Consider the following 14689-nt stretch of genomic DNA (forward strand, 5'->3'; position numbering starts at 1 on the left):
CAATGCACTCCAAGCACGGGAGGAAATAGCGAGATACATAGTTGCTACAGATTCTCCCATTTCTTTATCTCAAAATCTTTATTTTATTCACATGATTAAAAATGCATTTTGTCCAACATATACCCCTTTTAGTAGAGGTACAAGTAGAAGGGACATACTAAAACTTTATAACAAAATAAATGTTCAACTTAAAAAAGAATTTTTAAATTTTAGGAATATATCTATTGCACTTACTTCAAACATATGGACTTGTAGAACAAAAACAAATTTTTTAACTGTCACAATACATTACTTAGATCATAGTTGGGGTTTACAATAAAAATTGATAGGTTTTAAAAACATTATATGCTGCACATATTGCTGACACTATTTATTTTATAATTATTGAAATTTTGCAAGAATATGTATTAACTGATAAAGTTGTAGCGCTAACGCTAGATAATACAGCTGCTAACACCGCGACTATCTCTTTTTTTGAAAAGAGATTGGATCTGTGTGGTGAAGACAATTTTTTTACCAAAGATGTGCTTGCTATATCATCAATTTGATTATTAAAGCAGATTTAGAAGCTATAAATTCGAAGATTGAGAGGGTACACGTGGCTATCTGATTCATCATCGGCGATGGCAACAAAAGATGGTAGGAGTAAGTAAAATAGTGTAAGTAAGAGGACCCACCAGTTTGACCTTTGAAGTTATGTATGAACATGCATATCCGTTGGAACTCCACCTACTTGATGTTGGAAAAAACTTTGTCAACTGCAAGACAAATTACAAATTTCGTCAACCGGAAGAACTATTCAGAGGAAATTGTCAGCTATGATGATTGGACGATTTGCAAACTTTTTTATTCATTTCTTAAAGTTTTTTATGATTCCACTAATACATTAAGTGGTATTTATTATCCTACTACTAATTTACCGATAGATATTTTACTTCAAATTTCTAAAACTTTTGCTAAATATAGATATAATGACGTCTTAATGAAAATTGTTTCAAACATGGAAAAAAAAAAATGAGAAATATTGGTTAGATATTCCATTCTTATATGGATTAGGCCTTGTTGTAGATCTTAGGTTTAAATTGCTTGTAGTTAATTGTATAATTACTAAGATAAGTTAGCATTTAGGACATGATTATATGTCTTATTTGACTAACCTTAAGCAAAAATTGGAAAGCCTTTTTTCTTTATATCAGAGCATGTACAATGGAATTGAAACGTCTAGCAGAGACAACCAGCAAGACCTTGATGAAGACATCTATCAAGGATCGAGCATGTGGACGTATATGGAACATGGCAGAAGTAGTAACTCCAACTTGTAAATACATGGACCAAATGAGTTGAATCGCTACCTACAAATGGACATGTCCTACATGATGAAGATGGAGAAACGTGGGACGGATGTGCTTCATTGTTGGAACCAACATCAAAGTTGATTCCCCATTGTAGTCCAAATGGCATGTGGCATTTTATCTGTGTCAGTTTTGACAATTGCATCCGAGTCAGCATTCTCAACGAGTGGCCGAATTGTTGAAGACAGAAGATGCTCTTTAACCAATGAGATGATTGAAGTGATAATATGTCTACGGGATTGGACTCATGCAAAGAGAAGATTACAACAGCACCCTGAAGATCCTAAACTACTCGAACTCTCTAGGAACATAGATTTGAACAACTTAAATGAATAATTTAATAAAAACAAATTTATTTAATTGTTTATTTGTGAAGTGTGATTATGTGAATATTATATTTATGTAAAAATTAATTAATTAAATTATCTCTTTAAAGTTTAAATTTAAAACACCTTATATTTATAAATAATTATTAATTATAATTAACCATTAATTTATTTTTTATTTTTTAAAATTAATTAAAAATTTATTAATCTCCCCCTAAAAATTACATAAACCCCCGTACATAATTTTATTTGGCCTTCTAAATATGAAAAAAAAAAAAGTTGGGATGTGCCCGAGACCAGTCCCAATCGGGCCTGGGCCCAGGCCCGGTTTAGGCCCATATGAGATTAATCCCAAATGGGAACAGTCCCATTGGGACGTGCCCGGGACCAGCCCCAATCGGGCCCCGGACCCAGGCCTGGTTGGACTGGTCCCTACCTAGGTCTATATCCAAGAATATCCTTTGTTACTTCTTCTAATTTCATCTGAAAATCTGATGATGGAGCTACTGAGGCAACTTGTAAGATTGGGAGGATGAGATTACTATGTTATCTGGAAAATGAGTGATGATCAAAGGTCAGTTAATTTATATAAGAAACTATATATATATATATATATTACCAATTAAATTCTCTTCTTTTCTTTTCTGTGATCTATGTTTATGCATGTAGCTCATGGAGCTCTTACATTATTAATATGAATCGATTTTTACTTAGATTTATTGAGCGGATGGATTGCTATTGTGCTAGAATTGAGATGATCAATAATACTATGAACAATGTTAATGACGGAGAATAGCTTCATTTTCCACTTTCTCTATTTCTTTCTTGCAGGGATGTTATAATTCATAATCCAAGAACTAAATTTTGCTAACTTCTTTATGAACTTCCTTCTTTTATTCCCCTAGACTCTGGGTAAATCCTTTTCCTGGGCCGTGAAAGTCATGGGTTTGGATGAATCGAACATCAACAGGCGCCCAACCATCCTCAGTGGGTTTAGCTTTGAGCAAAAATACATTATTAGAGAGATCACCCTTCTCGTCTATTCAAGCGTGATAAACCTCCAAACCACCTTCCTAGTCCTAGATTGCTTCTCACCCTAAAATGTCACCGTAGGCCGCCTTTGGATCCATAGTATGCAAGTCATCCTATTCACCTTCAACTAGACCATCAGATTCCCTACTAAATGGGGAGTGAGAGAGATCAGAAGCTAGGGGTAGAAAAATCTGGTTAACTGAATTGGTTAGACACTTTTCTAAACCGAAACGGATTTTTGGTTCAGGTAAAAACTAAACCAAAACCAGACCAATTTTCCACTTGAACTGGTTTATAACCAAATCGATTAACCGGTTTTTAACAAAAAAAATTATATTTACACCTCAGGTCTTATGCTTAATCACATGTGGATCTTTCTTATTTTTCACCTTTGTTGTAGTCTTTTTTTTAATTGTTGGAAATTCCTATTCAAACTTCTGTACATGTAAATTAGCTTGAGAAGATGACATCTTTTTGCCGAATGTAAATGTCCTATGTTAGATTCTAATTATAAATGCCGCAATAAAATCAATCAACAAATACACAAAAAGTAATTTAAGAAATAAAGTTGTAAAAATGGGCAATCATAATTAATCATCAAACATATTGCTTTGACATGAAAATAGACGAGGAAAAAGAAGCAAAGACTCAAAGGATACTGTACTATTTCCAAAGAAAAAGAAGGAAAGGATATCAAATGCAATTTTTTAGGAAAAAGAAAAAGATTTTGAAGAGAAAATTGGAAAAAGGAAAGATGTCTTTTTCCAGGTAAAATTTACCTTGTTGCGCCATGCCGCCATCCCTCTTTTGGAAACTAATTGGAAAAAAGGAGAGATGTGTAGGGTTTCAATTTAGCTGTGAGTTTGTATTTATAGAATTGATTCATCAAAGATAATAATATATATAATTAGTAAGGAAGTAATCATAAATAAGTAGCTTTGCCTGATTGGCTAGGGGGAAAACTTCAGATTTTTCATACATAAGTGTCCATGAGTTCGAACCCTAAAACCACAAGTTACATAATTTTTGAAAAACTGGTTTCCTTTCCTAGCTGAACCGATAATCGAACCCAAAGACCGGTTCAACAATTTTATGAACCAAAACCAAACCAATTTACCAAAAAATAGCTTTTTCGGTTTGGTTTCTGGTTTTTTTCCCAACCCCTATCAGAAGCGACCAAAAGACCTCAACAGACTACTACAAGAACACCTTCAAGGGTAAGTCCCATGCATTGTAGCAACAATAGTCTCACTCGGCTCTTCCAGTCAAGCTGGACCAACCATCCATGAAGGAGTTGGATGAGGTCCAAATCCATCTGGATCACTCTGACAAGAAGACTCAAGCTGGCTCTCGACTAAGGCATGAGATAAGAGAGCGACTCATCAACTTCCTCAAGCCATGATTGCTTTGCATGATCCCACTCGGACATGACAAGGATCAGCCCTGAAGCAATTGTCCACCACCTACAAGTCGACCCTAACTATCCCCAAGTCAAATAAAAAAGAAAGAAGTTCACTTCCAAGCAAAACCAAATTATCAATGAGAGGTTGACAAGCTACTAGGTAATGGGTTGGTCCGAGAGGTGCACTACCCTGACTGGCTCACCAATGTGGTGGTGGTCTGTAAGAAGAATGGGAAGTGTTGAGTCTACATAAACTTCACAAACTTAAACAAAGCTTGCCTTAAGCATTCTTTCCCTCTCCCTCATATAGACATGTTGGTCGACACCACCGCTAGTCATGAGTTGCTCAGCTCTATGGACGCCTTCTCAAGCTACAATCAAATCCTCATGCTTCCGGACAACCAAGAGAAAACAACATTCATCACTGAGCGTGGCATCTATTGCTACACAGTGATGTCATTCGGCCTCAATAACGCTAATGCCTACTTACGAGCGACTCATCAAAAAGATGTTCGTTGAACATTTGGGAGACACCATGGAAGTATACATCGACGATATGCTCGTCAAGTCCCTCATAGCTGATCAACACCTTGACCACCTCAGTCAAGCATTCACCATCTTGAGAAAGTACAAATATGAAGCTCAACCTGGCTAAATGTTCATTTGGCGTCTCCTCTGCCAAGTTCCATGGGATATGGTGACTCAATGTGGTATAGAAGTCAACCCGATTAGATCCAAGTCGTCCTAAACATACCCTTACCCTCATACATCAAAGATGTCTAATGCCTTGCTAGAAGAGTGGTTGTATTGAGTCGGTTCATCTCTAGGTCTGCCGATAAGTGCCACTAAAAGTGGAAAACTAACTCGCCCAGCCCGTGGCGGGTTAAGCAAAATTGCAGGTCAAGCCTAACCTAGCCCGCCAACAAGTAGGCCCGCCTCTTTGGCCAGAAGGGTTGGCCCAGCCCGACCCACCAACCCTAACCCAGCAGGTTTTTGTGCAGGCTAACCCGAAATTTTTTTTATTTTTATTTTTTTTATGTAATTTTTTTTAGCTAACTTTTCAAATATCAATAATTCAATTAAATTTATTTTTTTTGTAAACATTTCAAATATTAATTCAATTTTAATACAATTAAATTGTAATATAAGAAAAATTAGATTTATTCATTTATCAAAAAATAAAATAAGAAATAAGAAATTACAACAATTATTGCCTCGTTAAAAACCTTAACAAGAAAAACTCAATTGGGATAAAAACTTGATAAGGAAAAAGAGTGCAATAATTGACAGTTAATTTACAAATTATAAAGTTACAATTTATAAAACAACTAATTTGAGGCTTGACTTGGAACCCCTTCATTTGTATCATCTAAATTACAAAATTGAAATGATTCTATTAAAGTATCGTTGACAACCTCGTATTGATCCTGATGGCGCGGCCATTCCCAATCTTGAAGCATGTGAGGACTTCAATAAATTTTGGTAAAAGTTTACTCCTCCTATCATTTAAAATTCTTCCACTTGCACTAAATGTTTGTTCGGATGAGATGGTTGAGACAGGAACAGTGAAAACATTCAGGGCAAGTCTTGATAATACCGGAAAAATATATTTTCTGGTTTTCCAATACTCTAAGACATCAAAGTTGGCTCTTTGTTGTGGATCTGCTAGTAGCACATCGAGGATTCCCAAATATTGGTGAAACTCATTACTTTGTAGCTACATGGAGGACAATATATTTATTGTTGATGCTTCTGAATAGAAGGCTATGCTTCGGGTTCGGGCCCTCTTTGGCCTATTAAGTGCATTTCAAGAGTTGAAATCTTCATTTGTGTCTTCTGATGCTACTTCCTCGGGTATTTCGTCTCTTCGCTGGTTCCCATACTTGTTTTCATATTGCAAATATACCTCTGCAAGACACTGTCTTTCTCTCTTAGTTGATTGGCATATGCTTTGTCTAGTAAATTTTCACTTAACATGTCTAAACCATTTTCTAAACCTGCTAATTTAATTCTAGGATCAAATATGGCAGCTAAACGAAAAAGAAAAGGAAGTGGTTTCCAATATTTTTTAAATTTTAATTTCATTGACTCTATTGATCCTGCTAAAATTACGTTGTTTCTATTTTTTAAATAAATCTGAAATTTTTATAATTGTATATATTACCAATGGACTAGTAGGATAATACACACCAGAAAGTTTTAAAGTGGATTGATAAAAAAATTTAAGAAAAGAATGAAATTGTTGAGCTATATGTCAATCACTGTCTACCAAATAATAAGGACCCCTATTTATTTGCTACAAAATAACTAATTAAATATGCATAAGGTAAACATGAATTAAGCATTAAATTAGTACTATTCCATCTAACAAGCATGTCCAATGCAAAAGTTCTAGGAGACATATTTAATTTTATACAAGTATCTTGAAATTCAACATTTCTTCTATTACTACTAGTAATCCAAGCTAAAGAATCCCTCATTCTATCAATATTATTTCTAATTTTTTTCATACCACTTTTCACAATTAAATTAATAATGGGACATGCACAACGTTGGTGAAAAAACTTCAATTTGTCATTAAAAAAAAAAATTATTTTAAAAAAATCTATAGCTCTACTGTTAGCATTTGCATTATCTAAAGTTAAACTTATCACTTTGTGAACAATATCATAATCTTCTAAAACTTTAACAATTTTATTATAAATTTGTTGACCACTATGATCCACATCCATTAATATAAATCCTAATAAAGATTTATTTAATTTACATTCGTTATCAAAATAATGACTAGGCACAGAAATATAATCTTGTTTAGCTCTACCACTCCAAATATCGGTTGTTAGAGTCACACTAACATGACAATTATTTATTTTATTTTATCTCTTAATTCTAATTTCATTTTCTCAAACAATTTAATTAAATCATTTCTAGTTGCAGTTTTAGAATAACTTTTAAATCCTGGAAAAAATGAATTTTTAATAAATCTTTCAAAATATTTATCTTCAGCTACATTAATAGGTTGATCAATTGCAGCAATATATAAAGCTAATTGCTCTCTATATACATCAGAATTATAACGCCAAGTAGTACCCATATTAGTTATTTGAGTTTGATTGGTTTCTCTATTTCCATGTTGATTCATATGTTTACTAGCATGTCTTTTTAAAGTACTAGTACCATTATCTGCATCAGCTTTATAAATATTTCCACAATACTTGAATCTTGCTTTCTTCACTTAAACTCTATTTTCTGTCTCATAAAAATTTTTGAAATGCACCCAAACGTTTTACGTGTGCCTGTCGTCAGTTCTGACTGCAATTGATGAACCCGCTTTTGCTTGAGATGGAGTTAGACGAGGACGACGATTATAAGGACGACTTCTAGAACCAATGGGAGTTGTAGCAGCGTGGGAAGAAAGGGGGGAATATTATGAGGAGTATCAGATTCCCAGAATGGGAAAGCATGACCATTTGAATCTACTGCATTTACGTTAGTAAATTCAGGGACTAGGATAATTTTCTTCATCATCAAAATTGATAGTATGGAAATATCTATTCATTCTAGTTAAAAAAAAAAAATGGACATAGAAGAAATAAAGAATTAAAGAAGGAGAATTGGAATTTGGAAATATGAATTGAAAATAGCAAAAACTAATAAAAAATTAAAATGAGAGCAAACTGATAACAAAGAGATTCAGAGATCTCAATAGAGAAAATTAGAGAATGATAGAATTTGGGATGTGAGGAAATATGAGAGTTTAGGCCCTATTTATAGGAAAAAAAAAAAAAAAAGGAAAAGAAAATGACCAAAAAAACCCCCTCCAACTGCTATAAAACGACTATATGTTAAGGGTAAAGTGGATTTTTACAAAAAAAAAAAAATATTTAATTTAATCTTTTTTGTCCAACCCAGTGGGTTGGATGGGTTTTTTTTTTTAAATATATAACCCATCGGGTCGTCGGGTTGGCCTATGAAGGCTTAGCCCACCCAACGGGGTATACCCGGGCCAGGTTAAGGCGGGTTGGGTTACGGTTGACCCGCCTAACCCAGCCCATTTGTTCCACCTCTAAGTTCCACCACTTCTTCACCACCCGTAGAAAATCTAAGTTGGAATGAACTCCAACCTACGTAGACACACTTAACAGTTGAAACGGTATCTCACTTCCACTCCACTCCTAAAGTCCGCTTGACCTCACATTTCTGATCGGCTTAGCTACCACTCATTCGATCGGCTCCACCTCCACTCATCTGTCAGCTTGACTGTAACGCCCCACTTGAGGTACGTAGTTGTTGTTTCTTCCTTTGCTCTTATTTGAGTTGGTTTTGGTAATATTGTTTGATTGAGTGTTATGTCGAATGCTAGCTGGGGACTACTATCTCTGGCCCTGGCCCGAAATCCAGAGGGGATTCCCCGATCCCGACCCGAAGCCCGTTCGGTGAATCCCCGAAAAAGCCCATTCCCCAAACGGGGAATTTGGGGAATCCCCGAATTCCCCGTTTGGGGTTTTTTTTCCTTAATTTATACTTTTATTATTATTTTCTCCCAATTATATATACCAACCAAAAAAGGAATTAAATATATAATATACATATTAAACGTAAAGACCATATTATCAAAAAAAAAAAAAAATTAAATATATAATGTACATATTAAATATAAAAACCATCATACTAAAGTAACATAATTATAATTTGCTATTGTATAATGTATAATTGATTTTCAAATAGTAAAATTATTATAGGTATATATGATTGATTTTCAATTATTAAAATTAATATTGATATATATAATATACGGGCCGAGGACGGGGCAGGGCGGGCCGGGGCAAAGCCAATCCCAGCCCCGACCCGAATTTCGGGGGCAATTTTGGGCCCAAGCCCAACCCGAATCCCAAAAAATTCGAGGAAAATCCGCCCCGCCGGGGCTGGGCGGGACGGATCCCCGCGAGGCTGGGCTATGTGCCCATCCCTACCTCCAACAACTATAAAAAGGCTATATTTTAAGGGTAAAATGGGTTTTTGCAATTTTTTTTTTTAAATTTATTGACTTTTTTAATATTTTTTGTCCAACCCGTTGGGTTGATCCGTGGGTTGGATGAGTTTTTTTTTTTTTTTTTTTTAAATTTAACCCACCGAGTTGTCGAGTTGGCCTATGAAGGCCCAACCGCTCAACGGGGTATACCCAGGCTGAGTTGAACCTGAGTTGAGGCTGGCCGAGTTAGGGTTGACCGGCCTAACCTGGCTTATTTGTTCCACCTCTACTCATAGTAGTGGGCATTTTCAACAAACCCCAAACATCAGGGATGAAAATGTAAATATCTCGTTATTTGTGGTTAAGATTAGGGATGGAAACATGTTTTTACACGCGTGTGAAGATAGAAGCTGATTAGTTAGTTACTTAGTTACTCACACGAGCGAAAAGCAAATGGATGCTATTCTACACCAATGCGGGAGATATATCACACGCGCGCATGTTCAACTTCTTGTGTGATCTGACAACATGCTTACGTGTAATTACTTTCACCCTGGCCCCGGTTCCAACTCAGATTATCTTTACCAAAATTTATTTTCATAATTATTGTCCCAAAAAACTGTATTACTAATACAAGTATGAATTAATGAATTTATTTATTTTATAATATAATAACGTTTTAGCACGCAATTGGGCTACTGGACATTCTTCAACAACCATGCAACAGAGGCAGCCACCAATGATATGCTTCCACGTTGGACGTGCGAGATTCTCAAGCTAAACCCAGAAGAATTTTGCCGGGAAATGACGTAAGGTGAGGACGTAAGGTGGGTGTAGGTTAAGGGGTGTGGAGTGCGTAGGATAAAGTGGAGATGGAGATGGATGGGTTTGCGCATAATTTCAAAGTTGTGTTTCTACTTTTAAGTGGGAACACTAGGACGTTAACGTTTGACTGTAGCGTTCTATTATAATGAAAGACAAGTCAATTTATTTTATTTTATAATTATATTATTCTGTTGCTTTAGGTTCTTGTTTGGTATTATAAAAAGGGCTTCCAGTGTTGAAGTCGGTTTTCTTGAACAACTGAAGAGTGAAGAGAGATTGAGATTTGGAAGATGGTTTGATGGTGAGTCCCTTTGTATCTTGTGATCATTTACTTCTGTCAGCTCAAGATATCACTTTTCTTTTTTTCAAAAAAGAAAAAAGAAATCTCTTCTTTCTGTTTTCATAGCTTATCGAGTTCTTCTCATGAATTCCTTTCATTTGCTTGAAACTTTTTAAGTATGGTGAAAGTTCTTACTAATCAGTAGCTACTGTGGTTTAGTGAACATGTGGTTTTTAGCGCCATTTTAGCATTAAAGCATGTGGTGAGAGGCATCCCCAGCTCATTCTCGTAAGCTACTGATCATATCTTGATTGCAATAATTGGATTTTGTCAATTTGAATTATTATTTTTTTTTTTGTACAATCACAGACTATATCTCACACACAAGAGTACTGAGAGCACCAGGCTTAACTGGGGATATTTGGTTTGATTAAAGATTTTGAAGTTGCAAATATTTACATGATTAGTTAGTACATAATCTTTGTTGCACCTTCCCTTTTTGCTTATACCTCTGTTGGAGCAAATTTTTGAGCTCTGATTTTCATGACCTGTGGTGGAAAAGATAGGCAAAAGTTTAGGAGTTTGGGAATTTAAGCTGCATACTTTTAACTGCTAGAGGATTACTTATATTTAATATTGATCTTCAATTTGTGTCCTGTTCAAGATTCCTGAAGGGGGCAGATAAGGATCTGTAATTTTGTAAAGCAAAAGTTAAATTTTGGTTGAAGGTGGAAAAGAGAGGAGTCTTTGTTGTTCCCCCGTCGTTTAGGGTATTTCTTCAGATATTATGGAGAATTTAGGGAGAGAGACATGGAGATCTTATGATATAGATTAGTTGCTAAAAGTTCAGAAGCATAATAATTACCCTTTTTGTGTGCTTGACGAATTGTCTTTTACATTAGATTTGGGTAATCTCACTTTTTGATGAAATCATGCATAAGTGGAAGATCACCTCTAGGTGCTTAGCCACTTTCTGAATAGCTTATCTTCTTTAGATATTTCATTGCACTTAAATGTTGATAAGAAATGATACATATCATGAAAATTGGCGGTTGTTGATTAGGGTACCAAAAAGTAATGGTTTTTCCGGAGCATTTGGATTAAATTTTATCTCCACATCCTCCTTCCTAAGATATGAAAATAAGTGATTTTATAAACAAACTCTGTTTCAGGGATGTTGAATCTCATTCAATAAATTTGTTTAGTTTTGTCTTTTGGCATCTCATTTTGTTTCTGTTGATTATCAGAGTATGAGTTCTCCATCAACTCAGCTTGCCACCTTGAGAAGGATGAGCATTTATGAACCATTCCACCAGATCAACATGTGGGGAGACACCTTCCAAGGTGACGCCAGCCCAAATACTGGTTCATCCACAATTGTAGAGGTGGATGCGAGGCTAGACAACAAGGTAAAGATTCATGAATTTTGCTTCTTTGGTTACTGGATCTTAGGTTTCTTTCATCTTATTTCTGGGCTCATTATTCTGGTTTAACTTCTGTAGCCCGAATATGTTTCTCATGACTCAATGGAGCCTTCCAGAAGTGATCAAGAAGCAAATAAACCTTCTGAAAAGGTGATATATAAATTCTATGATATGCTCTCTCTCTCTCTCTCTCTCTCTCTCTCTCTCTCTCTCTCTCTCTCTCCCTCTCCCTCTACCTCTCCCTCTGCCTCTGAATCAAGAATAAATCTTATTGTTGTTGCGCTGCCTTATAATTTGGTTTCTGATTGGAGCAAAGACAACTATACCTTAGCTGGACTTCTTTGCAATGGAAAATTCAATGATGTAAAGACATATTCCTACTTATAGGTACAGAGACGATTGGCACAAAATCGTGAAGCAGCTCGGAAAAGTCGTTTGCGGAAAAAGGTAGAAGGATAAGCATTCCCATAGAAGCCTATCCTGATGGACGTTATTCACTATATAATATTTCTTTTTTGTTTGATAGGCCTATGTACAACAACTCGAATCAAGCCGTTTGAAATTGGCACAGTTGGAGCAGGAACTTGAAAGAACAAGACACCAGGTCTGGAGAAAATTTTCCCTCTTTTATAAAAAAATAATCCTTGTGTCAAAACAAATTTGTAAAAGTATTAAATTTATTATCTACTTAATCTATCGGTGAATGTTTTCTTGCAGGGTATGTTCATAGGTGCTGCATCAGATGGCAGTCAGTTAGGGTTGTCTAGAATTGTAAATCCAGGTTTGTGCTTTATGTGCTGACAATCACCATCATTAAGTCGATTGAATCCTTAAACTGTATGTGTTTAACACTTTAACTACAATCTAAAGTCACTTCGCTGTATCTGTTTCTGTCTGACATCTTTTAATACACAATACTGAAGTTAAAATGATGTGAACCTCACTTGCTGATACTGAAGTGTTCCTCTTGTCTAATAGTTTCCTTTTGCTCTATCCAAATTCAAGTGTTTAGTCAATCCTTTGAACTAAGTTGCCTCTTATGATAATGAGAAAAAGCTCCCTTTTGGCTTTACATTACAAAACCTTTCTCTTGTGGTTTTCCAGCAAACAAGTTAAACTTTGCTTTTGAAGTAGCATGATTAGTAGTTACCTATTTACCGTGAAGTGTTTCTCTTTGAGCTATTTTAAGTTAAATATCATCTGCCTACAGATATTTTTTCTCTTTTAAAGTACTATATTTTTGCATATGGCAGGGATCGCTGCATTTGAGATTGAGTATGCACACTGGATTGAAGAGCAAAATAGACAGATATGTGAGCTTAGAAATGCAATGCAAGCTCATATAACTGACATTGAGCTCCGAATACTTGTAGAAAGTGGCTTGAACCATTATTATAATCTTTTCCGCATGAAAGGCGATGCTGCCAAGGCTGATGTCTTCTATCTGATTTCTGGTGTGTGGAGAACTTCAACAGAACGCTTTTTCCAATGGATAGGAGGATTCCGCCCATCAGAGCTTCTAAATGTAAGATGTAGTTCAGGATAACTATTCTTTAAAGAATGTTTAATATGATTATGAGCATTTTGTCTGCAGCTTGTTGTGGGTCTTAGGGAATTGTTTGATCCAGTTTTAATCAAGCCTATATCGTCAGCCCATTGAGCATTAGACTTCTTCATGATTTTTTTTTCTTCTAATTTCAAATTTGTTAGCTCACTGTGATTATAATCTCCTTTTCCATTATCCTCGATCTTCAAGAACATCATTCATTCAATTCTGTGTATAAAATGTACTAGCTGCGCTGTTTTTGGCTGAGACCATTCACTTTATTTATAATACACATGGTGCGACTATCAGCACATGAATTGTGACACTGCAGATTTTGATTTTACAGATTCTTCTGCCACAACTTGAGCCCTTGACTGATCAGCAGCTTCAATGCGTGAGTAACCTTCAGCAATCTTCTCAGCAAGCTGAAGAAGCTCTTTCACAAGGAATAGATAAACTTCAGCAAACTCTGGCCCAGAGCATAGTATCTGATCAAATGAGTTCAGGGAGCTACCAGTCTCAGATGGCTGATGCAGTGGAGAAGTTGGAAGCGCTAGAGAGCTTTGTGAACCAGGTATAATATTATTTCTTTGATAGTTTGCATATGAAAATCGAGTGCTTTTCTAAATTTCTCTCATGCTTTGGACTTCTTTGGAACAGGCAGATCATCTTCGACAACAGACAATGCAGCAAATGTCCCGGATCCTAACAACCCGTCAAGCAGCTCGAGCTTTACTTGCCTTGGGAGAATATTTTCACCGTCTTCGTGCTCTGAGTTCACTTTGGGCTGCTCGTCCACGCGAACCTGCCTAGTCTACAACAATAAGACCTGGAAAAAGGATCATATCTAGGATGTATTCTTCACCAGAAGTTTCAGTGTCAGCAGCAAAGGAATTGGATACTTGTAACTTTTGTTGCATGACTACAATATGATCTGTCTGAATTTTATTTCTCAAGAGCGGCTACCTCAAATATGAACAGGTGTAAATATATATGAATTTTGTTTCTGCGCACATCAAGAGGAGAATTAGGTTATTAAGTTGATGGTTCATGTGTAAGTATATATCATCAGAAAGTTTGATTTGAATTGGAGACTTATAATGTTTATGAGGATTGGTGGTACTGTAAAAAAAATTGTTTGGTTAATATGATTCCAAGCATTTCTAGAGTGCATTAAGTTGGATTTGAAGGATTTTGCATTGCTTAATGTACTCTGCCCATTAATTGCCACATGAATGTGCACCAAAATATTGGTCCTAATAATTTTTGAATGCCCATAATATATCATATGTCTTAGTGATTTAATTATGTAAATTATCAGAATTTTAATAAACAAACGACAAATCTTCGTAACATATACTAAAATATAGTCTATCATTCATAATCTAATAAAATGTTATGAGATTAAGACTCGACCAATCATATATAGAAGTTTCTTAAACAAACCTATATATAAAATACAAGAATTACTTGAGTCTTTATTGTTCAACAAAGTGACTATTGTGATTGTCTTTAACCATTACCAGGTAG

The 14689-nt window shown here is 35.5% G+C and overlaps 1 protein-coding gene across 1 annotated transcript; it reads left to right on the plus strand.

Moving 5' to 3' along the window:
* The first annotated feature begins 10109 nt into the window (after positions 1-10109).
* On the plus strand, positions 10110-14366 carry LOC116126035 (transcription factor TGA7-like). Its single transcript, XM_031411728.1, has 9 exons — positions 10110-10210; positions 11437-11598; positions 11692-11763; positions 12001-12060; positions 12140-12217; positions 12331-12394; positions 12867-13138; positions 13506-13733; positions 13820-14366. Exons 1-9 carry the CDS (start codon positions 10208-10210, stop codon positions 13970-13972), a joined length of 1092 nt encoding a protein of 363 aa, XP_031267588.1. The 5' UTR covers positions 10110-10207; the 3' UTR covers positions 13973-14366.
* The last annotated feature ends 323 nt before the right edge of the window (positions 14367-14689 follow it).

This window comes from Pistacia vera, unplaced genomic scaffold (genome assembly GCF_008641045.1).
Source record: "Pistacia vera cultivar Batoury unplaced genomic scaffold, PisVer_v2 Contig174, whole genome shotgun sequence".
Taxonomy (NCBI): domain Eukaryota; kingdom Viridiplantae; phylum Streptophyta; class Magnoliopsida; order Sapindales; family Anacardiaceae; genus Pistacia; species Pistacia vera.

Bases quoted from the DNA above. Each gene is read 5' to 3' on its own strand.
- LOC116126035 (XM_031411728.1), top strand. The intron at 12,061-12,139 runs GTAGAAGGATAA...TTTGTTTGATAG, and splicing joins AAAGTCGTTTGCGGAAAAAG to GCCTATGTACAACAACTCGA. The intron at 13,734-13,819 runs GTATAATATTAT...TCTTTGGAACAG, and splicing joins TAGAGAGCTTTGTGAACCAG to GCAGATCATCTTCGACAACA.